General features: G+C 33.0%; 1 protein-coding gene across 4 annotated transcripts in view; it reads right to left on the reverse strand.

Moving 5' to 3' along the window:
* Nucleotides 1–1,530: 1,530 nt before the first annotated feature.
* FAM210A (family with sequence similarity 210 member A) overlaps nucleotides 1,531–25,603 on the reverse strand; it is a 36,973-nt gene continuing 12,900 nt past the window's right edge. The window contains exons 1-4 of one of the 4 annotated variants that reach the window (XM_012541554.2): nucleotides 22,759–23,012; nucleotides 11,302–11,796; nucleotides 5,006–5,117; nucleotides 1,531–2,427 (exon numbers count right to left, since the gene is read on the reverse strand). In XM_012541554.2, coding sequence (XP_012397008.1) covers nucleotides 2,194–2,427; nucleotides 5,006–5,117; nucleotides 11,302–11,756 — 801 coding nt within the window. In that variant the 5' untranslated portion in view covers nucleotides 11,757–11,796; nucleotides 22,759–23,012 and the 3' untranslated portion in view covers nucleotides 1,531–2,193. The other 3 variants (XM_023496271.2, XM_031946683.1, XM_031946682.1) reach the window with 3 other exon arrangements.

Genomic DNA, 25,603 nt, shown 5'->3' on the forward strand with positions numbered 1-25,603 from the left:
TGCTGTGTCACGTGTATAAACGTGTTTAAACACGTGCATAGATATATTATACACACTGGTTGTCTCTTCTATTTTGTAAGATTATTTTGAATAAGAATTGCTTTATTCTTTTAATTTGTATCCCTAGCACCTAACCCAGTGCCTGGTATATAATTGCTAGTTAAGCTTAGGTACAAAAATGTTTATCACAGCTCTTTTGGTAGGTAAGAACTGGAAACCTAAGACATTAGTCCATCAACTTTAGAAGATGGTTGAACAAAAATCATGGTATATGAATGTAACGAAATACTACTGTGCTTCTAGAAAAAACAAAAGAAATGGTTCCAGAGAAACTAAAGAAGTTTTGTAATAACTAAAGATGAGTGAAGTAAACAGAACCAGAACAATTTATACTAAAACAATATTGGAAAGATAAACAACTTGATTTCAGAGGATCAATGATGAAGTATTTCATTTACCTCCTGTTAGAGGGGTAAATAAATATGACATAAAATAAGACATACTTGTTTTGGACAATGAATTTGTTTTTCTTGACCAAGCATTTGTTATGATAGTTTTTTTTTTTTTTTAAATTTGGGGGGAGATGAGGGAGCTAGTTAATTAAAAATAAAACTTTAAAATGTGTTTTTTTCCAGTTTAAAATATAGTTATTAAACTTTTCTATAACAGCAGAAATGAAAGATTACTCAAAGCCTCTGCATTTCAGAACAAGAAAAAGGAAGCCTTACAAGTTTATGGAATATTAATTCATATAATGTTCTAATACTGTGATTAGGCTAATGAAAATAAATATTCCTTCAAGTTCAGTTTTGCCAATGACCCCAAGTGAAGTTGAAATATTCCAATATTGGTCAGTGGCATGAACCCCAGGGATAATATCTTTACTCATATTCTACTGCCTTATTAAGTGAGGTATATAAATATGACATGAAGATATCGCATTCTTCTCCAAATATCAATTAAAAAAAATACATAGAACTAAAGCCGCCTACACGCTGACATTTTAAGTATTTCATAATGGCTGAATTCTCCTCCAGGCATTGCCCCTGAAGACATGAATGGCACAATCCTCTCAATAAAATTTCAAGTATAATGTTCAACCCAGTAATTTCTGCCTAAAAAGGGAAAGCTATGATTCTTAAATTTACAGAGTAAGAAAATGAACATTAATATTGTTATCTTAAGAGAGCTGGCAGAAACACGTGCATGCTAAAATATGACAAATTTTAATCAGTGTTTGTAAGGGTACCCACTGATTCCAAAATCAGGTTCCCTATTTTTACAACTTATTCAAATAATCATCACAAACATGAGGCAAAAATTATGCAACTCTGATTTCAGTAGCAAAGTTTAACAGCAAGTGAAATTACTTTCATTTTTACTTTGAAAAGTTTGATGATGAAGAGGTAAATTTTGTGTTTTAGATGACAGCTACCAACTTAAATCTCTAAAAAAGTATTATAGACATATGTACTTACTTTGAAAAATTTGACGCACACAGATTTTAGGCAAAACTATTTTTAAAATGCCAATTTGTTTAGTCATTTATGTATAATCAGTACATCTCACTTTTATCACAGATACAGTCTCAATTTTAATTCAACTTCATATAAAATTAAAGTTTTAATTGGTAGATAGTTATTAGAATGGCCTCATCTTGCTTTTTTTTTTTAATAGTTAAACATTTCTGAGATTCTGAGAGACAATTTTTAAAAAGACCCTTATTGACTTGCAACAATGGTGCTAAGAGCTCTCTATGTTGAAAACTGATTATAGTTAAAAGTCTAACTAATGGATAACATGAAGATCATGATCCTAATAGAGCCATCCTTTCTATCAGACAAATTTCTTATACAAGTAGTGAATTGCTTAGTCTGTCATCACTGCAGTAGGGAATAAAATCAGCAAGAAAGATACTTGAAAAATCATCATGACATAAAACAATAACAATTACTTATGCTGCTGCTGCTATAAAATTCATATACAGGGTTCATTTTTTTTTTTTTTTTTTGCACGCAACACTGATTTTTCTAGTGATATTTAACTTTAAAAAAGGTTTTATGGGTTCTTTAACCCTTTGAGCACTAGTATTTCAAGACTGCCAACCAAAGGTATAATTAGGAGAACATGTCTTTGTCCACAGTCTCCCAAGGAAAGTGCATGACTTTTATGAGGCCTGGCACATAACATTTCCTATTCCACTTTTTTCTTAAAGGAAACTTTTCCTTTGGTTTCTTGCAGTTTTTCTGTGAGTCTATCTTTTGTTTCTCCCATTTTCTCTGTAATAAGCTCCTTTGTTTCCTCCATTCTGTCCTGTAAGTACTCTTTAACTGGAGGTGGCGTTGACATGTAGCCATGGCTACGAAGATACTTGACAGTAATGGATGTTCCTCCCAAAGTCACAGTGTATCTGGCAGGTGTTGCAATCTTAAAAGAAGGAGTAAACGTAGGGTAGATTAGTTGAGGCAATTGCGTGCCAGCAAGAAAGAAGTGAGATTACAAATATAAAGTGTGTCAATGAAGAAATTACTATGATAAATGGATTATTTCAAGGCATTTTGCATATATTTCCTCATCTGATCTTTTTTACTTTGAGTTAGTCATATAGGAATTAATGCAAGCACTTTTGCTGATATAGGAAATGAGGCTCACAAAAGTGAATGACTTGCTCAAGGTCACAATTAGTAAGGTCTGAGGAAGTCTTCTTGACTCCAATTTACATCATAACATGCTTCTTCTTATATAAAGTTAAGCACTATCACCATTATTTAGAACTAATATGAATAAATTATGCATGCATATTCTATTAAAACATATTTGTTGAATAATACAAACATGTTCCTGGTACCTCTTAAGTTTCCTAAAATGAATTTTGTAGGGAGCAACTAGATGGTATAGTGGATAGAGTACCGGCCTGGGAGTTAGGAGGAACTGAGTTCAATTCGGCCTCAAGATACTTAACACAAGCAGCAGTATGACCTTGAGCAAGTTCCTTAACCCCAACTGTCTCCCCCCCTCCCCCCCCAAAAAAAAAGAACTTTGTGTATTACATAGCAGCAATAATTTCATAGTTGTAAAAATCTGGCTGAGAACTTGAAGACACACCAGGGTTTAACTTCTTTCTGGCTAAGTGACCCAGAGCAAGTCCTCAGGCAATAGTCTGTTAAGATTATAAACTGCAGACAGAGTTTTATCACAGGGAATTCTCTATAACAATGAAAGCACAGGCCTCATGTCCCTTGCAGTTCTAATAAACTATATGTGCTTTTTAAAAATGTTCTGTAGTTTGGAATGTGGTAGTAAATAAATGGCATCAAAAAGATAAATTTTTTAGCATACTTTTAAAAATCAAAAGAAGTAGGATTCTTACTATAAAAACCTTGGAAGTCTCTCCTCTCTATCAATAAAAAAATGGAAAAATAATACCACTCTGTTGGCAACAAGAAAAATCTTTATAGCTATTTTTTTAAACTAGCCTCAACACTTCAGAAACTTAAGACGCCTAAAAAAACAAACAAACAAACAAACAAAAAAACTAATTTGCTAACAACTAAAAATTCAAATAAAATTAAAGACTCTGAATCTCTCTAAAAGGGATTCCCTCCAAAGGGAAAATTCCTCCAAAACCCAAACCAAAAATACCAAGGGTTAGAATCAAAGAACTATAGGCAGAATATTGGGTGAATGTTAATTTTTAAAAAATTTTACTTGCTTTCATGGAAAAGCTCATTTCATCCACAACTAGAGCTTTATGCATACTTTTTTCTTATTATCTTCCCAAGCCACAGGATAATAAAAACTTCATTTCTTTAGTAAAAAAGTAATTTATTTCTCATGAAGCAGCAAAATAAAAATTGTCATCTTAATTAAGTTCCTGTCTATTATCTTCTTTTATAGTAAGAGCTACAGAGAAAAATTGTTAAGAATCATGAGTACCAGAGGGCAAAAAAAGGGCATGTCGATTGTTGCAGAATGTGGTAGGAAAGGCACAGAATGCATTATTGATGAAATTATAAATTGATCCAACAATTATAGAAGACAATTTGGAATTATATCCAAGTCACTAAAATATATATATCAGCAATACCACTACCAGGCATATATAGCCTGGTTTATGGAAAATACCTATAGGTATAAAAACACTTATGATATGATTTATTGTAGCAAAAGCTGGAAGTAAAGTGGATGCCCATGAACTGGTGAGATGGGCAAATTATATATTTGAATATAATGGATTATGATTGTTCCATAAAAAATAATACAAGAAATAGATTCAGAGACAATTGAGATGATCTGTATGAATTAATGCAGGAAGATTTAAGGAGAAGTCAGGAAAACTACTTTTACAATGACTATAATAACGTAAAGCAAAACAATTTTGAAAGAATTATGAAATGTGATAAATACAATCATAGTACTTCCCAAGTCTAACAATGAAGCAAACTTTCCACTTTCTGAAAGTTGATGGAGAAAAAGACATATATTTTCAACTACAGCTAAATCATAGTTCTGTCTTAACTAAGCTTATTTGAATAAGAGAGGGCTTTTATTCTGGGTAGTCATAGGAGATAGAAGCAGTAAGTGGTTATTAATACAGTAAAAACGGAAAACAAAGAAATATTTAGAAAAAACCAGCAAAATCGCAAAAACATAGAAGATACCTGGAAGAAGTATACATGAAGACAAACAGACAAGAGGTATTGTACCAATACATTAAATTTAATATACATATACTTATAAACCTACAATATTCACAGTTTCCACAAAAATAGTGAAACATAGAAATTTGTCAAGTTGTACCTGGTTATCTTATTTGTAGAAAGCTATGAAAGACCCAGCTCTTTATTCTAAAACTAACATATGTATTAAAATTTTATGAAACAAAAGGGAACTTTAAACTTTAAAATTATAAAACATAACATTATTTTAGCTCAACAAAGAAACTTATGAAGAATTATGTATATTGGTTAGATCTAGGATTCAATGTATTTGTTAAAATACCCACCTTAAACAACGCATATGCAGTTAGTGCATTTCCACTTTGGGAATTTTTCAAAATGTCCACTATACTGTGTGGTAACCCAATAAGTTCCAGAAAAGGAACAACATTGACTCCTCTAGTAAAGAAAAAAAAAAGAGAACAATTTATACACATACAAATTCTAAGTTTCTTGAAATGTTTTATGAAAACAATATAATTCATCTTTGTTTTATTTTTTTTAATTGACTATAACTTGTCAAGTACTTTCAGCTGGCTAAAAGTAGAAATATTTAAAATGAATAAATGTGTTTCTGCTACAAGAAAATAAAACTGATTAAGCTAACTATATGGTTAACATCTTATGTTTCCCTAATTACCATAGTTAGGCATTTCTACTGGGAAAATTAGCAGCATAGTCTTTTAATGACTGTTAAGATAATAAGTATCCTTTTCCCTCCCCAGAAGTAGGAAAAGCAAATGAGAAGAAATCAGCAATCTCTTTGGTTTCAAAGGCAAGTGATATTTGTTTTGATTTGATGATTGAAATCAAAATTGATTGTTTCTGGTTTTTACCTTTAAGATATAATTCAGATAACTTTTAAATATTAATAAAAACTGATTTATTGCTCCTATTTTATAAGCTGAGCAAACCAAGATTCAGAGAATTTGAATTTAGGCCATGAACCCGAATTAACATTATTTATGATATATTTTTATTGATTTGGTCCAACATTTTCCAATTACACTTTAATCTGGATTTGTAGTTAAGTTCAGTATCTTTGACACAGATGGATAAAGGTGGGATCTAAAGCCAGATTTTCTTACTTCCTAGTACAGAACTAACTATGTCATACTGAGTCTCTTAAAACAAAGATATATTGAAAATGCAAAGGTCATTTTATATTCTACTATCAAAGAATACATTGGTATTCTACATAGTTTGCTAGGAACCTTGTCTAAGATTATTAGCCTACATTTAACCAAATAACCTATAGAGTTAATTCTTAGAAATAAAAAAAGTATTTCCAATTATTCTTACTCTAAACTTTTTTTTTTTAATTTTGTTCTGTTAGTTTAACATTGCTACAAAAAAAATGGAAATTAGAGACAATTACCCATGATTTTAATAAAGCTGAAAAAAGAATCCATTGAATTTCAGGCCTAAATCATTTGGTTGTATTTGGTATGTGATTAGTAACATAAATCTTTTTTTTTTTTTGCCCAATATGAATTTTTGATTAATGTCTCCCTGATATATTTCTATTTATATGACTAAATCTTTATCAAAAATCTCTGCAATTCGGGGCAGCTAGGTGGCGCAGTGGATAGAGCACTAGCCCTCAAGTCAGGAGGACCCGAGTTCAAATTTGAGCTCAGACACTTAACACTTCCTTAAGCTGTGTGATGTTGGGCAAGTCATTCAACCCCAATTGCCTCAACACACACACACACACACACACACACACACACACACACACACACACACACCTCTCTGCAATTATCATTATAACATGCTACCAGAAAGATTGTTAGAAATAATCCTCTTAACTATTCAAGTGATCCTCTGTGCCTTCAATTTTGAATAAATTGTCCAGGAATAATAAAATCTTACAATTGGAACTAGCCTTAAATTTCCTGGTCCAAATCCATTTTTTCTAATAACTTGGGGGAAAACCAGGTCCCTTCTCAAAGAGGTTCCTATGAATGGAAGAATGCTGTTTTGTGACTTGGTACTACAGATTTGGATATACTGTGGTCCTAACATGACTCCCAATATAATTATAATGCTTAACCTAGTACCTGGCACATAGTTGGCACTTAATGCTTATTGATTGAGACACAACAAAAGTGTGAAATAACAAGCTTAATCTATACTGTAACATTACCTTCCAACACCAGAATTATCATAAAGAAACTGTTCCTAGAGAACAGCTATAATTCTAAAGAACAACTAGATGGAGCAGCAGAAACAGCACTGGAATTGCAAAGATCAATGTGCCCTCAGACACTTATAAAATGATAAGAAAAGGGAGGAGCAATTAGGTGGTACAGTGGACAGAGCAATGGACCTGGAGTCAGGAAGTTCTGAGTTCAAATTAAGATACAGTTATATTGATAGCTGTGTGACCTTGGGTAAGTCACTTATCCCCCTTTTGTCTCCACAATGGAGAAGGAAATGGCAAACCACTATAGTACTTTTACCAAGAAAACCCCATAGTTAAAAAAAAGTCCATATGGTGACACAGAGTTGGACACAAAACTGAACAAGTGTTAGTCCAATTTAACAATACTCATATAATTACATAGGGTTTCAGGGAGGCATCACAGTTTTGTAATATAGAAAGCCTTGTACTTAAGGCTGTATCTACATTACATCAAAACATGTAGGTAAAAGTGAAAATTTGTGATCAATTTGTCCATACAAGACCAGACAACTTTATTGTCTAACATAACTGATTCAGTTTTTTACCTTCCACTTATATTATCCAGAGCAGCTATGCAAAATCAGAGCAATTACTCTAGATAATACAATCATTATTACTGTGTTTTTACAGTTGTAAAATGGAGATGCCAATATCTGGCCTCTATTTTCTATAAATAATTGAAATGAAAATTTATTTTACTTTTGAAAAAGCAAAAGAAAATCCTAAACATTTTAATCAGGTGAAGAATTTTGAGCTTTTTAAAAAGGGTGGTACATAAATGACATATAGCCTGAAAGTAAGCAATGTCAACTGTTTTTCACTTCACAACTAATACAAACCTTTATTTTACCTTATGTTGACATTATCTGGTGAGTCGGCCAATGTGAAAGGGAAATAACACTCATAGCCAAGCAGGATTTTGTCTTATGAAGATCAACTTGAAGATTAGATTCCCCAATATTTCTTAAAAATGAGCAATTTTAATCTATACTACTTCTATCAGGCAGGGAAATAGTCATTTTGGATAGTAGAAATGAAAAATCTGTGGGCTTTTAAGGGAAACTGACACAAGCAAAATAAAATATTTGGATGGCACTGATTTGTGCTAAATTTAGAACATGATGGATATGGCCAGTTGGTTGGAGTAACTAGAATACTAGTTCAATAATGTTATGTTATCAAGTTATTATGTTATCAAGGACCTATTGCTTCCTTTCAAACACTATTTAAATAAGCAATATTCAAAGTCCAGGAAAAATATTTTCTGGTTCAATCTAGACCGTAAAGGACATTATAGGTGGTCTCCCTCTAGATGGAACTAAAAGTTTGTATTTAATAAATAAACTGCAATTTTGCTATAGTTATTACTGCTCACTTAAAAAGCTACCTTGCTCTTTTCTTTAAAATTTCTTTCCCTCTCATCTTTGCATACTACCATTTCCTGAGATTATTTTCTTCTATATTGGTTGTTAGCTTGAGAACAAAGCAATTTTTAGGATTTTGAATTATAGAATTAATGTTAAGTAAAAGTTTACATACTTTATTAAAAAAAAAAAGACTGCCTTGGGAAACAATCTATTAATATTCAATGACATGGCAATGTACCAGAATTGGCCTAGTAAAATTTAATTGCTATTTTAGTTTGGCACAATTGCTCGATTCAGCAAATTCTCATCTTTATGAATAGCAAAGAGACAAGGTAAGATAGTAAGAAAGAAAAATTTGTCATCTTTTTTTTTTTTTTTACTGAGAAAGCAAGATTTCATGATCAATTAACAGGAAAGGAAGAAGGAAAAGATTTACACATTGTACAGAACAATATCATAATATCTTAATTTTACTAAGTTCATTGTATTATATATCTTTGGGTATCTGCACTTAGTTTCAGAGAAACTTAACAATAAAACTAAAGGCAAGCTATCAAAAAATGAGATTAAAAAAACAAAAACAAAACAAAACAAACAAACAAAAAAAAACCCTTGGACTGGCTACATGAGGATCTTTGGTTCACTAGAATATGAACTCATTTCTTAAAGCCAAGGAGACTAACTCCATGGTAAAGACCCACCCTTTAAAGAAAGCATTTGTCTTTTGTGGGGAATGACAACCAAAGCATACTTCTCAGTAGTTCTGAAAGATATCCTATAAGTATAAAATTTCAATTAAACAATGGAGACTGGTAATCCTGAAATAATTTTTATTTAGAAATGGTGAGACATTTTGTCTTTTGATTAAGGAAGATAAAACCTCTGCCTGGGGTCCTATTAGATATATCAGAAAATCTAGCTAATAAACAAGTATGACAAGGAGATTTATGCTAAATTTAGAATACTTTGCTGAAGAGTTCATTAAAAAGGGGAAAATGTCCTCTAACTATGAAGCTTGCTTTGTTGTTGATTGTCCTTTGTTCAAAGAGAACTTTGACATGGGGAGATGATGCCATGACATACAAGCAAATTGAGGGGGCAAAGCACAAAGTCACCTGCCTTACTTTCTTCTTTGGAGCCACTTGGGTCCAGTGGTACAGATTAGGACAATGGAGATGGCCCTGGATGAAGTGGAAGACTGGCTTTTTAAAGTCAAGATCTTTAACAGGTCTTTGTTTGATTGAAGCTGTTTAACAACCCATTCAGTGATTAAGGCTAGGTAACAAATGAGGAAGAGAATGGCTTTTTACTTAATCAAAAATATATATATATATATATATATGTATGTGCATGTGAGAGTGAATCTGAAAGCAAAGCCCCATTGTTTCCTTTGTTTCATTATTTAAGCAGGCAACATCAAAAGTGGAGAGAAAAAATTCTAAAATACACAGTGTGAGTAAAAAGTATAAAGAAAGGTGACAGTCATTAAAAGATAGTAGGAATAATTTAATTTAAAATTACACAATAAAAAGATAGGAAAACAAAAAAAATGACAAGACTATAGCTACTTAGAATCACTTCTGATGGCAGAACCAGAAGGTGCCTTTGAGGCTACCCAAGTTCTACTTAATTTGCAGATAAGGAAATCAAAATTAACTGCTTCTCCTCTTTAACCCTATGCTGCTGGTATGCCCAATACACAGGAAACACTTAAAGTAGTCTGTTTTCTTTCACAGAAAAAAAAAGGCACACGTATCAGTAAAAAAGCATAACAATTATGTCTAAATAGAATGGTGGTTATGTCAGAAGATGAAATGAGCATATGCATGATGTACATTTTCACCTATACCTCTATTTTGAAATGTATTTAGTAAATAAGGATTAGATAGCATTTAATAAGGAAGGTTGATTTCACAAGGCTGGGAAGTCAGACTCACTAAAAACTTTCAAGAGCTAATTTTTGATTGAGGCAAAATATCTTATTTAAATAATTACCTGTATAACATAATATCTTATTTTTAAAAATTACCTGTATAACATATCTTATTTTAAAAAATTACCTGTATAACATAATAAGCTTAAACAAATATAATAAGAATGAAAACTTTATTAAAATTCTGTTATTTCAAACAAAGTATATTTTTGCCATACACACATACACACGCGCACGCGCACACATACAAACACACACATTTTACATTCACATGGCATATTGGAAAGAACATTATTTGGGGAGTAAGTAGATCTGGGCTATCTAATCCTGGTTCTGCCATTAACTTGAACTCAAATTTTGTAAGGCTTAGTTTCCTCATTTATAAAATGAGAGGTTTGGATTAAATGATATCTAAGGTAGTATCTGCTTCTAAAATGCTATAGCTCTATGAAACAAAATACCAATATTTATAATATGTCTATATTCCTAAAAATTAGGTTTTTTCAAATTATCAATTGATGTTTATTTAGCACTTTAAGGTGATGTACAATTTCATTTAATTCTCACAACAGTCATGTGTAATGGATGTTATATGTACCATTATGACAGAATTTAAGAACTAGAAGGGACTATAGTATCCATCTAGTGTAATTCATACAATAAATCCTATTTTACATACTCCACAAGTGTTTGTTTAGTCTTCATGTGAAGAATCACAATGCAAAGGAACTCACTACCCAACTAATTCCCAAAGAGATAGCTGGTTTCTATTTTTGGAATGGAATTTCCATTTTGTACATTAGGCTCAGAAAAATCTTCTTGCCTATTTAATAACAAGACAGGATTTGAACTAGAGCCTCCAAGAGTAGTACTTTTTCCAATGTACTATGCTACTTCAATTACTTGTGCAATATTCTAAATACTGTGTTTATTATAAGAAATATTAAGTTTCTGTATACTACCAAATTGTGAACAAGATATTTAAAGCAATCCAGAGATCATGTTTTTAAACAAGCCTTAAGATAATCACAAATAAGAAAAAAGTAGGTCTACAGTCAAGATTCAATAAAGAAAGGTCTTAAAAGAATAACTTACTTCGAGGCTGCATAATAAAATGTTCCAAACCAAATACCGGAAGTCACTAAGTGTACTGGAATCATAACTTTTCCATACTGTCTAAATGTTTTCTTAAATCGCTGATAAAGACTAATAGATTTGTCTTGTAAAGGATCAAGAGTTTCCTTTTTCTCAGCACTTCTTCCTTGGGCTGTGCCACTAGATGATACGACCTTCTCTGAAGAAGTTTCTTCTTTTTGTTGTTTGTGATGAGAAACATCTCCTGGCTTCCTTTCCTCTGAGATATGTTGTACAGAAGATACATGCAGCCAATGGCTTCGAGGACCCTGCACCAAAACAATCTTGGGCCAAGCTTTATATAGAACTGGACAGCCTTTTATGCTTTGAGAGTGACCAATATAACCAGCCCCATGTGAAACCAAACATGTCCTATTTGCCAGTTGAGACATAGTCCGTATTACATTCCACTGCATTTTGATGAATGGTGAATGTTGATTTCAGTTCCTATAGAGACTAGACCAAAAACAGATATACACAAAAATGAGAAAGCTGGATTGTATACCTTATATGGTATAATTTTAAAGTAAACTTAATAATTAGGTACCAGAAGATAAAAGAACATTTTCTTCCAATTCTGCTGAAGTTAACATTAAAATTTTCAGGTGCTAAAATACAATCTGAATGGAAAATGGCATTTTACATAGTTGTATACTCAGTAATCTAAATATAATAAAATAAACTATCCTAAGATCTTCATGAGGAGAAAAAAAACTAAAGTTGAGGAACTAAATGGATTATTTTTCTATGATTCTGTTCATGTGTGTCTAATGAACAAATCTCTTTCTAAAATATTGTGAAACTGTACACACATGTGCATGCACACACACAGCTTTCTAAAGATGAGTACTATGTATTTATCACATAGCTTTCTTCTGTTTAAAGATGGCAACAAAAGGATTCTTGCAGTTTAATGTATTTATCCTACACATCTGGAAGAATAGGTCCAGAAAATGAGAAAAAATATAATAAAATAGTTATCAACACTGTTGGATGGTCAATAGAAAGACCCTCCTCACATTTTTCACTTTTCTGGTAAACTAGTTGTTTTTTAAAAAAACATAATTAACATTTTCTGAATTATTCAAAGTTATAATGAGTATCATAATGTAATGCCATAAACTTTTGATATATTGATGTAATTGAAACAAATAAGTACCACTTATGAGTAAGACAGTTAGGTAGTAGAGATACAGATAATAACAGAACAATCCCTGACCTCAAGGAATTTATTTTCTGTAAGATGTTATTGTTCTACATAATCATGTTACAATCTTGGAACAATATTCTCTCTTGAAAATTGAATACTATTCTTATTTCATCAATGAAGAAACTAAAGCTCAGAGATGTTATGTGACAACGACAAGTAATGGGAATTGAACCCAGGTTTTGTCCCCCTCATTCCAAGTCTACCATTCTTTCCATCAAGTTGTGCCTGACTTTCAGGTTCTTCTCTCTCAAGATCAGGCCATCTTTTTTGCTACTCTAGTACTCAATTCTGATATCTTGCCCCTTCATCTTCTCTGTCGTTTATTATTTCTAAGATGCTGTAGTCTACCAAGCCTGTATTTATATGATAATGTGTAGAATGGGGTGTGTAGTGAATAAAAAGGATGACAAGTACAGAAACATTTTGGAGTTTAGAAACCTTTAACAACAACAAAACACCAAAACTTATTTCCAATTTGAAATGTATTCTAGGGGCAAAGCCCCTGAAAAAACATCTCCAGATGTCTGAGATGTTACTTTATGTGTGTGTGTACATATATTGTGTACATATATATATATCTATATAGATATATAGATATATCTATAAATCTATATAGATATATATATATGTACACACACACACATACATACCTACAATGCATACACATTAAAGTGTGTACATATATATAAAACATTCCCTGTCCATTAGGCAAATGAATAACGTGAACATAATGTTGCTTATTTTTTCTCACTGCCAAGTTTTTGGAGTAAACCATTAGCCAGAAGCAAGAAAAGAAGGTGGAAAGAAAATATTGTACTCTCATCAAAAATTCTGTCTTGAAGCAAAAGTATAGCGAGCACTCTTGTCCAATTTCCAGTATTTTAGAATTACAACCAAAACTCAAAGGAATAAAAATAATAAATCATGCCAATGAATAACATAAAAACTACCTCATACTGCCCCCCAAACCTTAATGAATGGGTCTTCTTGCTCTTATAAGAGAAAAGCCATTTCTTTAAACATAATGTTGGTTTAGTACACTGCAACAAATTCAAGCCCAAAGAAATATTAAGACAGTCAGTCACTGAATTTATCAGAGACCTACTCCATATCAGGTACCTTGCATATAACTACAAAAAGTAAATCCTCCCTATCTTTAAGGAGTTATTGAGGAAGAAAACCAATAGCTGTAATTGTCACCTATCTCCTGCACTCTCATTTAAGTGCTGCTGAACATAAAAATATAAAAAGACATTTAACTTTATGAATAAGATCTATTACAAATTTACATTATCTCATTGTACCCTCTCCACAAAAGCAATCCTTTTTACTATTTTTCTGATTTTCTCTCCCACTCATACCTGCTCCAAACCTTCCAAGACCCTAAATCTCCCTTCCTACCTTCCCACCATCAGAGCTGAAGAAATCACATCATTTACAGAAAAGTGGCCAATCATTGTAACTTTCCTGCTCTCCCTTTCTCTTTGCTTTACTTCCTGAAGAAGAGGTGCCTGTTGCCAAGGCAAGTCCCTTTTAATCTCATTTCCTTTCTCAAGCTCTTCCAGAGATTTGCCCCATATCTCAAATTTCTGATCTTCTGGATATTTCTCTTTGTCTAAAAACATACCTATATCTCTCTAATCTTCAAAATACCTGATGGGAAAATTGGAAAACAGTAAGGCAGAAAACTAGGCATAGACCAATGTCTCATACCCTATATCAAGGTAAGCTTGAAATGAGTTCATGATTTAGAGATAATGGATGATATTATAAGCAACTTAGAGCAAGAAATAGTTTACCTGTCAGATCATTGGAGAAAGTGTTTCTGATAAAGGCCTCATTTCTAAAATATATAGAGAACTAATTCAATTTTATAAGAATACAAGTCATTTTCCAATTGATAAAATGATCAAAGGATATGAACATACAATTTTCAGATGAAGTAATCAGTCATTTATGGTCATATGAAAAAATGCTCTCAATCATTATTGATTAGAGAAATGCAAATTAACATAACTCTGAAGACCATCTCCCCCTTTCTTGTGGTTTTTTTTCTTTTGTTCTGATCTCCCCCCCAACATTACTAATATGGAAATGTTTAGAGTAATTTTATATGTATAAATTATACATATTTCTTATTTCTTGTCTTGGGGAGGGGGGAAAAGTAAGGGAAAGAGGGAAAAATTTGGAACTCAAAATCTTACAAAATTGAATGTTGAAAATTTTTCTACCTAATTGGAAAAAAATACCATTAAGCAAAATATAACCAAACAAAACCAAACCTTGAACTTGATCCTATATATCATGTAAGATATAGTCCTGGATATATCCCTTCTTTTCTTCTCAGCTAAACGCTTTGAAAGAGTAAGGAAGCACAATAGATTGATTGGCTAACAAAGAATTAGAAGAAAATGATCAGAAAGAAGTGAATAGTACCAAGAAAATGTCACTATCCATGAGGGAAGAATGGTAAACAGCATCACATGCTGTAGGGATCAAGAAAGCAGGAGATTGGTCATTAGACTTGGTAAATATGAGAGAAACAGCAACTTTGGGAAAAAAACAAACGTCAGAAACCAGATAAGTTAAGGAGAAGAAAGAAGTTGAGGTAAATGTAATGAACTTTTTTCTAGTGTTTTATCTGAGAAAGTGAGGAGAGAGAAAATTAAATTTTAGAGGATTCTAGATTCAAGTAACTTTTTTTTTTACAAGGATGTTTATAGGCAAATTAAGTGGATAAAGAGGGGATGCTTGTGAAGGCAAGCTGCCACATATGCCATGAAAGGAGCTAAGAGTTAAAGAGAAAAAAAGGAGAAGGGGGAGGTAAAAATAAGGAGGGTTTTATTCCCTGGATCATTTCCTATTTGACCAAAGATGTTTATTTTTTGCCCATAAAAGTTCCTGGCTCCTTCAACTGCTACTTCCAACAAGCTGCAATTTCATGAATTCTCCACAGAAAACTGACAAAACCTCTATATTCAGAGCACTGTTTTCATGAGTTGGTATGGCTTTAAAATTTAATACCAGGTACCCAATCTAACAACAAGGTTCTTCAAACTTAGCTAAAACTTAGATTACAAGCTAGTTTAACTACTAGTCACTAATTCCTTTCTCTCCTTTCCACTCACTTTTTTACACTTTGCTAATCCCTAACACTAATTCACCCTTCCCAAACTCAACATGCCAAATATTGAACTCATCATCCTATACTCTTTTCTAATCTTTTTTTATTTGTACGAAGTAGACTGTTTACTCAGTCAGCCATATTTATTTTCTGACTCTCCATCTCCTAACTCCCTGTCTAAATCCAATCTACTGCATAATTTTGTCAATTCTACTTTGCGTATCTCTTATATCTGTCAAATTGACCTCTTCCATGTACATGAGATCACTACCTTAAAACAGGGCTGCACTACTCATCTCCTTAACTGGTTTCCCTACTGGATTGCTAAATAATCTTCCTAAAAGCACATCACTCCCCTTGCTCAAAACCCTTTGGTGGCTTTCTACTGAGAAAAGTCCTGTCATTTAAACTCTCCACAACTTGATTACAATCTACTTCACTGGCCTAATATTTCATGGACTCACCTATGTTAGAGCCAAACTGTATTCCTATTTTCCTAATCTAGCTCCATGTATTCATAAATGTGTGATGTCTGGAATTAATGATTTCCCTCACCTTTGACATTTAAGAATCCTTATTTTCCTTCATTATTTATTTCAAAGGTCAGATTTTCTAGAAAGCCTCCCAATTGTGGATGTTCTCCTACTCTAATTTGCAGACTCTGTTCTATTTCCTTTTGTGGTATTTCTTTCATCTTCCTTGATTTTTCTAATATGATTACCAGTAAGCTCAGCTATCACAGCTGCCAGTTCTTTCAGATCCTGAAGATGCTTAATTCTAATTTTGTTTCTCCTTTCTCTGCAGAGGAGAACAGGTTTTACAGTAGATAGAACAAAAATGACTAGCAGCGAGTTGATATTCAAGATAAAATCATGACTAAGTGGACAATTATCTGCCTTGAGGAATTTAAGGTACTTAGTTGTAATGTTCTCTGGTTTGGTTTTCTTGGGGTCTCTTTTCAGTTCAGCAACCACCACAAGTGTAGCCAGGTGTTAAAGTCCAAATCCTTTATTGTCTCTTTGCCTGATGCTGAGCAGCTTTCTGGAGAGCTTTTCAGTTTGGCCTTGGTCTTAGTGGGGGAAGTGCAGGAGGCCAGGCCAGCCACCAGGAAGATCTAAGATAAAATTGAATTTCTCCCCTTGGTTCTGAGAGCTTAAGCTCCTGTCTCCAGTCCTTTGTCTTCTCTGCCTCTGAGAGCTTTCTGAGTCCCAGATTATATGCTCTATACTGAGTATAACCCAATCGTTTTATCACTAGGAAACTATTATTTGTTGTAAGATTAAATCAATGATACTGAACTTAGAGAACATCATGCTAACCTAGATAACCATTGTTCTCATCAATTCCACTTAGTACCTTGTTTCAAGTTCAGAGTTCTGTCCCATAACACCTAGTTCAGATGAACTTTGTGTTCTGGAGTTCTAAGACAATGGCAAATGACTGCTGAGCTACTGTTATTCTGGAAAGATAAGGGAAGATGGAAGAGGTACCACAAAACTGGAAAAAGAGCAAGTATCTTAATTAAAAAAAAAAAATTAAGAAAACAGAATATGCAGTTTATATGCTGCATACCTGAACTTTAAGACCTGAGGAAATTGAAGTCTAGATAGCTGGTGAAAACCTAAAAAGAGAAACAGTGAACTAGCTTGGATTTGTTAAGAATAGGTCATGCTAGATTTCCTTTTCTGACAAAATTGCTGAACTAGTAGGTGAGAGAAATGCTGTGGATGTAATTTATCCAGATTTTACCAAAGTTTTGATAAAGTACCTATTCTTTTAGAGAAGATGGAGAAATATAAATTAGATGACAGTGTAGTCAATCAGGGGGATTCAGAACGGATTAAACTCAAAAAGTATCTATTAATGGTTTGGTGTCAAAAATAGGTCTCCAGGAGAAGGACTTGAATAAAAACATAGAAGCTATGTTCATCAAGTACATGGATCTGATGAGCACTAAGTTGAGAAGTGTAGCTAATCAAGGATAAAAGAATAAAGATCCAAAAGGATCTTGACAGGCTACAATCAATCTGGATTGAAACTAGTAAGGATAAATTTGCTATGGATAAATTTTAAGGATTTGTATTTGGGTATAAAAACATCTCTTTCAAAAGTATAAGTTTGGGGATTGCCAGTTTAATAAGTCAGCAGCATAGTGTGGCAGTCAAAGAAAGTCTAATGTGATCTTGGTCATTATTGAAAGGACAGTTTTCAGGTTTAAGAAGAGAGTGATACTGCAGTTGGCAGTTAGGGGAATTGATTTAGAGTACTATGTTTTGTTTAGGACACTGACAGACTAGAGAGCCTGGGGAGGAGGAGAACCACAACAGTTAAGGATTTCAAATCCATAACATGAAGTTTTAACTGATGGAACTGGGCATGTTTAGCCTGGAGAAAACTACAATAAGACAAGATTACCTTCAAGTATCTAAAGGGCTGGCATGTAGAGTTAAGGACTGATCCATTCTGTTTGAACGCAGAACCAGAAGCAATGGGTAAAAGTGGTAAAAAAAAAAAAAAAAAAAAGAAGTAAGGTCTGTTATCAGGAAAATTTTTCTGATGATCAGTTTTCTAAAAGTGAAATAGGCTTGCTGTAGAGGTAATAGGTTCTCTCTGCTTGAGAGTTTTTAAACCGCTAATATGAGCTAGACTAGATGGTCCCTAAGTAAATGAAGACCATTTCCTTTTAAAGTTATTTTTTTTAGATTGGAAATCTAAAAGCATGTATGTATGCTGAAGAGAAATCAAAAGAAAGGAAGAGATAAAGAAAAACATAGGGGGATTATCAATGAAATTAGAAGAGAGAAGGAATGGAAAATAAACATGAAGGAATTAAAGGGAATAGTCCACTGCATCCCGAGAAAGGAGGGAAAGATGACAAGGAATTTCATAGGTGTGAAAGTAGATGACTGAGAAATTTCCCAAGAAATTATACGTTCATTGAGAAAAAAAGATAAAGTTGAAGAAAAGGAAAGCCAATTCCATTTTTCTTAGTTAGATTCTAAGCTACTGATGGTACAGCTGAGATAATATAAAATTGTGATTTCAAAATATTTCAATATATTGAAAGAAAAAAATGTGTTCTTCAATTGTTCATCTCAAAACTTCTGCATCAGCTCAATATAATGAAAGCATGACTGATAGTCAGTACAATAATGGGATTAAAATACAAGATGATAGTACTAAGTCAGATATAAGTGAGTATAAGATAAATTTTATGTAAACATCAAAGTCTCAATTTAATAATTTTTTTAAAAAATAAAAAGTATCTAATTTTTGTTTAAATTTTGTTTAAGAAACTTTGAGAAATTGTCTGCTTTTTGAGGTCAAGACACTTTTAAGTATGGAAAAATTTTCACCAGTAAGCTGGCCATTTAGTGATGAATTCTTCAGTCATGGAAGTTTATGAAACAAAAAGATAAAAAGTAGTCCTCAATCTTGTATAATATATTTTTATAGTGAAGTTAATAATTGAAGAAAAGGGGGCAAAGGGTACTAAAGAATCACATAGATTTTAGGCTTCTGTAAACATTTACTTGGCAGATGGTACTCTAAATATGAAATTCCTGTCCAGTATCCAAGTGATGATTATACTACAAGAGAAACTTAATCATATCTATCTTGATATTCTTGCTAATACAAAATAAAAAAATGAAAGGAAACTGTGAGCAAACTGGAAGCATTGCAGAGAGGCAGAGTTGTTACTATATGGTGTATCCAAAGATAAGATGAAGTATTTCCTGGAACAAATTATTTCATATAGCAATGATCCAGATTTGGAAAAGGCCATTAGAAGCATGACTGTGGTATGGATATGTAGTATGTAGTGTTGGTTGCAGAACATAAGGTAAAAAAATTCCATCAAGAATTCAGTCATATGGGCAACTAGATGGCATAGTGAATAGAGCACGAGCCCCGAAGTTAGGAGATCTGAGTTCAAATCGAGCCTCAGACATTTGTCACACTAACTATATGACCTTGGACAAGTCACTCAATCTCCCTCTCCACCAAATAAATTCAGTAAGACATGTTAAATTAAATCAACATTTACTGTATTACTTTATTACATGACTTTAATGTAAAGATGAGCAAAGGAGAAAATGGTGAAAAATACTGTTTTAAAACATGGTTATGGAATAAATAAAAGACAAAGACTATTAGGAGCATACAGAAGCCTCATGCCTGTGAGTCATGAATGCTTTTTTCAAGAAGGGATTTAATTATATTTTTAACAAATTGGAAATGATTGGTCAGATAATTCTAAATTTAACTACTGTGATCAGACTGATGACATGTTAGATGAAATATCAAACTCAAAATCAAATTAGAATACAAAACAAGCTGTTCAAATTAAGGCATTGTTAATCATAAACAAGCTGCTGCCAACATAAAAAGGGATATAGCTAAAGAACAGATATGGACAGACTTCCAACATTTTCAAGTTTAATAAATAAAAACTGATTGCCACCAAGAAAAAGACCATACGACCCTAAAAACTTTGTCAGTTTGCAAAACCAGGACTATTGAGAAAAAAAAGGCAATACTATTTTAGAATAATTAAAATCTTGAAGACAATGAAAAATTATTAGTAATATTTCCTCATAAGCCCATCAATAAGCAGCAGAGGATAAAACAAATTTAGAGAAAGCAGAGCAAGACATAACAATACAAAGTTAGACCATGATAGGATAGTAACACTCAAGTATGAAAATGCAAAGAAAACAAATGAAAGCAAAATGCGAAAGACCTAAAATTATATAAAATCTTAATGTATTTTTCTTTTTAATTCAAAAACATAAATATTTAAATTTCTAAAGACTAGGAAAGCAAAAAACTGTGAACTACTGTGCATATGTTACATTTATATTAAAAGTATATGTTAAGTTTAAAAGACTACCACCACATTTGTGTTGTTTGTATTCCTTTTTGAACTTCTTGACTTCATTTATTTCTTATTTAAGAACCATGTTTTCCAACATATTTGTCTACTATCCTCCCTTTACCCTATTTTGCAGTATAATCATCCAATATTACAATATACATGGATTTAATTTTGATTATCTGATTTAAGAGCTTTCTCATAAAACAAATAAGTTCATAAGCAACAATATAATCTTCAAGGTGATTTTGCTGCCTTTTAATGTATAGTAAAATAATCTTCAAATTACTTTATTTTCTTCTGTAAGCTTGCAAGACAGCATTCCATTTACTTGCAATTTCCTTTAGTTTTGAGGCTTATTTATTGAAACATCTTAATATTAGTCATTTCTAGTCATATGAGTATTGGTAGATTATTAGTGAAGGACCTCATATTTCAAGTGATAATAGCTAAAGAAAAACTGTTGGATGTTTAGTACTCTCTATCATTTTGTAACAATTACTTTAAAAGCAGAAGGGGGATATCCTGGACCGAGAACCTTGGAAGAAGGGTCTGATCTGTCTCTGATACTTACTTGATATGTGGCCAAAGGTATTCACTTAATATCTACAGCCCTCAGCATCTTCATTCCTTAATAACAGTTGCTTTCTCTACCTTCATGGGTTTGTCAGGGAGTTCAAATGAATTAAGTTTGCATTTTGCAAACTTTAAAGTTATATTTTAGTTACTACTATTATTAGATAACAATAATATTTGCAAAAAGTTGTGTCTTGATGCCATTAAAACATCTTAGTCTGGAAGATTCCAAGTAGGACTTTGTGAAGGAATTTTTATTCCAACAATTGAAAAAAATTCTTGCTTTTTCAATTTTCAAATGGTTTTTAAATTTATTCCAAATTACTCCAAAGGAAAAAAAGTTTTCTAATACTTATAGAAAAATCAATGCAGTTAAAAGTTGGATTAGCGGGTAGCTAGGTGGCACAGTGGATAGAACACCAGTCCTGAAGTCAGGAGGACCTGAATTCAAATCAGCTATAGACACTTAACACTTTCTAGCTGTGTGACCCTGGGCAAGTCACTAAACCCCAATTACCTTCAGCCCCCCCCCCCCAAAAGTTCTATTATCACTTTATGAGTTTTTCAAACGAAGTTTTTAAGTTACAGCTACCAGTTAATCAGAAATGCTTTCTTCAAGATCCATCAACAATCATGTTGTTGCTCCAATAGCATACCCTTGGCAAAACTGTCAAATTCAAGTTTATACAAAAGAGGAATTATTGCTAAGAGTCAATTTTCTTCTTTAGCAGTTAAAGCCTGATATTAATATTTATTACTAAAGCTATAAACAACAACAAAAAAAAAGGACAAGAATGGCACAAGCTCTGTTTTGGCTTGTAACAACATTGATACGAAAAATTTAAATCACTAGTATATGAAGTTAATTATTAATGTTAAACTTGGGCTAACATTACATAATTTTCCTTACCAATATCATTTGAACACTGGATTTTTATCTAACTTTTTTTATACTTTTGATTTTAATTCTATAACTAATACTTATTTAAAAAGAACATTTTGTGGTCTTAGATGACTTAGATATGGCACATAAATTATCCTATCAAAATACATACATTAAAAAAAGAAGTAACTTTTTTTTGCATGTTCACTGCCTTAGTTTTAATAAAATTTTAAATTCTATTTCAAGAAATCAGTCATCTTAAAGACATTTACACAATCATTCTAATCATACCTTTATTAAATCAAATTTAATTTGATATTCAGGAAGAAAAAGTAAGCACACATATTTATGGTATTTCTTAGTTTCTATTTTCTTCCAATCTAATGTACTAGATCTATTCCATTTAATTTTTATTATAGACTACTAATCCACCTTCTGTTTGTGAATGTCTGTTATATATATATATTATATAACATATGTAACATATACATACATGCATGCATATACACGTATGTGCGTGTGTGTAAGGATGGTTTATAAAAGCAGATTTGAGCCAAACAAAATCTCAATAGATAAATTAAGATTTGGCCCTTATCAGATTTAATTTTTTCAGAAAAGGTTAATGTATGCCCTCTTGTGAATTCCTGTGGAATTGCATCTTTATACATATTTCTAAATGGAGAAGAGATAATCATCATTCTTCAACTTTACTAGCAAATTTCTTTCACACAAAATACTTAGATCTTTACCTCTTTCCAAAGAATCAGACGTGGCACAGTGGAAAGAGTGCTGGATTTGGAGTTAGACAGCCTGCATGCAAATCCTGGTTCTGTCATTTGCCCAAGGTCAACAGGTAGTAAAATAACTTCACTTCTCTGGGCCTCAGTTTCCTCATCTATAAAATGAGGGGGTTGGACTAGATGACTTCTAAGATCCCTTCTGGCTCTAAATATGTGATCATGGGTGAAAATAGCATCATCATCCATTAAAATGTACTAAGTTCCCATACCCATGAGTACTGCACTAGGTCAGTGGTTCTCACAGTGCAATCAGCAGATTACTGGTGGTCTACAACTGCAAAACAAAACAAAGAGCAGAAAAATTAACATTTCTATAATGTAGGTAGATAGGAATGTAGCTATTATAAGCCTGAGCAAAAAGCCACATAAGATGTTTTATTTATAGTGGCATTAGGAGTGACCAGTATTAAGTAGGCCATGATACTTTAAGGTGGGAAGAATCTCGGGACCCACTGCTTTGGGGCAAGAAAAGGCAAATCAGCCTTAGTAAACACCACACCCTAACATTCCCACAAATATAACCTATTTAGTAAACTTCAGGTTACCCCTTAACCCTGTCCAAAGGAAAGAATAAAATCCCTCCCTTAAACTATCCTAAACTCCTTTAAACTGAAATACCCAATTCTCATATGGATTTTTATGTATATGTAAATTTTATTCTGGTAGTATTTAAACCCCTTAAGGGCAGGTGAAGTTCAATTTATGAGCTACACACTACTACAGTATGAAGTACATAGTAAATAAAAGTTTATTGACTGACTGATGATGGAATCAGAAAAATTATCTTGCAAAAGGTAGATCAAAAAGTGTCTGAGGCCAGAACCAGGATTTCCTGGAAATTATAGACAGGTTTCATATCAACAGTGTTGTGCCACAATTCCCTTTTAATGTCCTGACCCAGTTTCCCTAATTGTCCTATTCAGTTACTCTGCCTCAGGTTATAACCATTCCCTCTTATTAGGATAAAGGTCTTAAATCTTAGACCTTGGGCTATAATTATTTCCTCTTAATGTTTGATGGGATAAAGGTCTTTATCCATTTTAGACATCATTAGAAAATCAGGAGCCTCTCTGGTACCTCCCTCCATTATGTCATCCTAAGTGCCTCCCCCCATTAGGTCATCCCCATCCAGGTACCTCCCCCTGTCATAGTTCTTGTTACACTATAAAAGAATCTTGTATCTGACATTCACTGCTGGATAGTCTCATTCAGCCTTGGGACCATTTGGGAGGGCAAATCTCTCCCTTTTGAATAAAATATTAAATTGTTCTCTAATCTCTATCTTGCCTCAGTTTCTTCTGCATTACATTTTGGAGGTCCCATCAAGATGTCAGAAAATCTCTGCTTAGGCCTCAGGGTGGCTGGGGATCTGAATTCTTGGCCTGGAGAGGTTGGCCCCCTGGATTTTTTTTCCCAGAGCCTCTGGGAAAGAGCAGTTTCCAGCCACAACAGCCTGATGGTAGACACCCCCATTTTGGCCAAAGGACAGTAAATCTGAGTACCTTTTGGGGTACTATCTGGTTCTGGTTAAGTTTTAAGACCTTTTCTGTATGCTAGCATCTGGATTCCCAGAATTATGACATGCTGACAGGCATAAATTCTGTGTGCCAGTTGGCACAACTCTGAACATTCCAGAGTATAAATCTGGGTGTCTTTTAAGACACTATCTGGCTAAAAACTCCGTTTGGAATCTGGGAGAGAAGACTCTGGAGCTGACAATTTCCTTCAGGGTTATTCTTTCCAGAGAGCCCCTGGTGTGTGTCTGACTTCGAAGTCTATGTATGTTCTGTGTGATTTGTCTGTTTTTGTTAATTTAAGAACTGTTAAGTTTAAGAACAATGATCAAGAAATTTGGGAATTGGTTATTTCAATGTTGCAACTGTACTTAGTATAATTACTTCTGAACTCCAGCTTGGAAAAAAACATTTGATTAGAAATTTTAGGATGATTCTAAATTTGGGAAATAATTTTACTATTGCCTTTGCATGCCAGATTTGTTCTGAGCATTCTTTGGGGCAGTTTTTAAATTGTGGGAAATAATTTTACTGTTGCCTATGCAGTTATCTTTAAAAGTATGAGATCTTAAAAGAACAATAGCTTTTAAAGAAGTTCTGTTAACTTGCCTGAAAGGGGTCATGTGCCTCTAATTATATAAAGTATGTATGTAGCAAAAAGGATCTGACTTTTCTGAAGGCTTCAACTCTGGCCAAATTGGAGCTCAGGAAAAGTCCATTGGGAATAACAGCCACGTGAGGCCAGAGGGAGAGAAAGAAAAACTATGCTGTTTCATTATTTGAAATATGATAGGAAAAGCAACTTTATATTATTGGGAATTTACAGCTGTAATTGATTGGCTTTTAAGTTAAAATATAGGTAGCTTACCTTGAGAGATTGTGTTTGTATCTCCCTATTTATATGGTATGTTGCTTTCTAAAAGTATTAGGTAATTTGTAAACTATAAGTTATGCTTTAAATTCAGCTCTGCTGGACATATGGGTTTTGGTGGCTGAGTTGGTGCCCAACTGCAGAGGACCTGACATGATTGCAATATGCAACCTTTGTGTATTGCTGATTAACTCTGGGATTATCAGGGCTTGTCCTTGCCATAAATCCTTGCATTGTTCTAGCTTAATTTTGATTTTTATTTGGTCTATTTACTTCACATAGGGTTGGTCAATTACCGTGCTAAGACCTTCTAGAGGAAGGTAATTCAATGACTGGAATAGTTAGAAGAGAGAGAGTGTGCAATGTTGTTCCCTATTAATGTCCTGACCCAGTTTCCCTAATTGTCCTA

This window comes from Sarcophilus harrisii, chromosome 1 (assembly GCF_902635505.1).
Source record: "Sarcophilus harrisii chromosome 1, mSarHar1.11, whole genome shotgun sequence".
NCBI lineage: Eukaryota > Metazoa > Chordata > Mammalia > Dasyuromorphia > Dasyuridae > Sarcophilus > Sarcophilus harrisii.